This window comes from Perkinsus marinus (assembly GCF_000006405.1).
Source record: "Perkinsus marinus ATCC 50983 genomic scaffold scf_1104296952136, whole genome shotgun sequence".
Lineage (NCBI taxonomy): Eukaryota > Perkinsozoa > Perkinsida > Perkinsidae > Perkinsus > Perkinsus marinus.
The window spans coordinates 205,189-206,929 of NW_003208996.1; the positions used below are offsets into that span (position 1 = coordinate 205,189).

General features: G+C 49.6%; 1 protein-coding gene across 1 annotated transcript in view; it reads right to left on the minus strand.

Annotated features, from left to right (window-relative positions):
• Positions 1-1,705: 1,705 nt before the first annotated feature.
• The window catches only part of Pmar_PMAR024176 (GPI-anchored wall transfer protein, putative), a gene marked incomplete at both ends in the record, with an annotated part of 1,889 nt that continues 1,853 nt past the window's right edge, over positions 1,706-1,741 (minus strand). The window contains one exon of the mRNA XM_002777290.1: positions 1,706-1,741. This exon is cut by the window's right edge and continues 4 nt beyond it. Coding sequence (XP_002777336.1) covers positions 1,706-1,741 — 36 coding nt within the window.

The following is a 1,741-nucleotide window of genomic DNA, read 5'->3' on the forward strand; positions in this document are numbered from 1 at the left end:
CGAATCGGCTGGTTTACAGCTCTCTATTGTCTTCTTAGTCTGCGGAAGATCTGGCTAAGACTATCTGGGTTGCGCTCCGGACGAAGGTACAACTCTGGTTCCCTCAGGTACAGCCTCCAGCGCTGTCCGTATCTTTTATATCCCTCGCAGGAGGACGAATACTCTTGGTTGGTCCACCTCAGTAGTGAGTACGACGACGGACCGGGCCTTTGAAGAGAGTGGATAGGCTTTCGAAGTTTTCTGGAAGTGACTGTCGTATTGTTAGGCTTAAGTTATTTGGAGCCCACGGTCTTGGATATTCTTCATTGAGGTTTGGACCTAAGGTGGAAATTAGCCCCGGGTAGCTCGAGACCGCCGAAACTCGAACCTCAGTGGCTTCCTGTTGCGTTTCTACTTCTTCTTCTTCTTCTTCGCTCGCCGCCTGCTGAGCAGGCCCTGCTCTGCGACGTCCTCCAAGCGGACCACGTAGTGTTCGTCTTCGTCTTCCTCTGTCGGGGTGGTTCCGATTACGGCTTCAACGGTGGACATTTGCGTAGCTTGATATACTTGCATGCAACCCGAAGACCGGACACCCGATCAACTCAACGCCAACTATTGACCGCATTACGGCTCTAACAAAATAAAATCATGTGCCTCCTGAAGGAGCTTCCACACAGACAGGGTATTCTCCATGTCATACATCGGACCGAGGCTCGATTGGATCGAGATATCGAAAATCGATCGATTGTTCGGTGCTAATCAATCGAGGATGCTGCGGCGGGCAGACGAATCGATTCGATTCGAGAAATCGATCCACCTCGAAATTCGAAATTCATTAAAATGCTCTTCTACGTCAGCATTGAGAGTTACTTATAGGGTCTACAGCACCTATCATATTATTGTAACAATTCAGGATGCCTTTAGCAAAGCACTTCCACGAGAAGAAAAGTAAGGGTCGAGGCTAGACCGCTCAGTTGATAGCCACAGGCACTGGGAGGCTGTCTGATTATCTGACTCGGATAGACTCCATCAGCGAGATACTGAATATCCGCGCACGACCTTGCTGTTCGCCCGAGGCGAATCGCTTCGCTGTGGCACGCTGCCAATTGCGGCGACAGCCAGATATTCTGCAGATGCCGATTCCCCGGGTCGGAAGGATGGTATTCCCCGGGTTCGGTCAGATTGCGCGTTTGCCTCGAGCCTCGACGAACCCTCGAGATTGTTCTTCGGTAATTCAGAAGAAGATTATCCAAATACTATTTCTGAGCATAATCCACACCGCAAATTCAATATCCCTAGTAGCGGCTAGTAGCCGCCGGCTACTAAGTAGCCTAATAACTCTAATAGTTATCGCATATAGCATAGGTTCAAAAATCCGGATTCTTCGCCCCGCCCCTAAATTACTCAATCCGCCCATGTAGAACAGAGGGATTCACCAGGGCGTCCACCTTGTTGCCGGGGGGCCGTCATCGGACTTGAAAGTATTTCCTGCGGAATGTTTCTCATTGGAACGTTGCGCAGGAAAACGTCCTCCGGGAGACGCATAGCATGCGTCGCATACGCTTACTTCGGGAGTGGTACCAATTGACGAACTCGACATAAGAGTTGTTCACACAGCTTATATCACAAGCTACTCATGAATGGCGGTCATTATCTGTCGTTAATCAGCAGCATACCTCAAAACAGAGTCATCTGCGTCCAACGCTAATCACTAACAGCATTCGAACTACTGCTTCTCCCTTGCATAGTATTTCCTAATTGA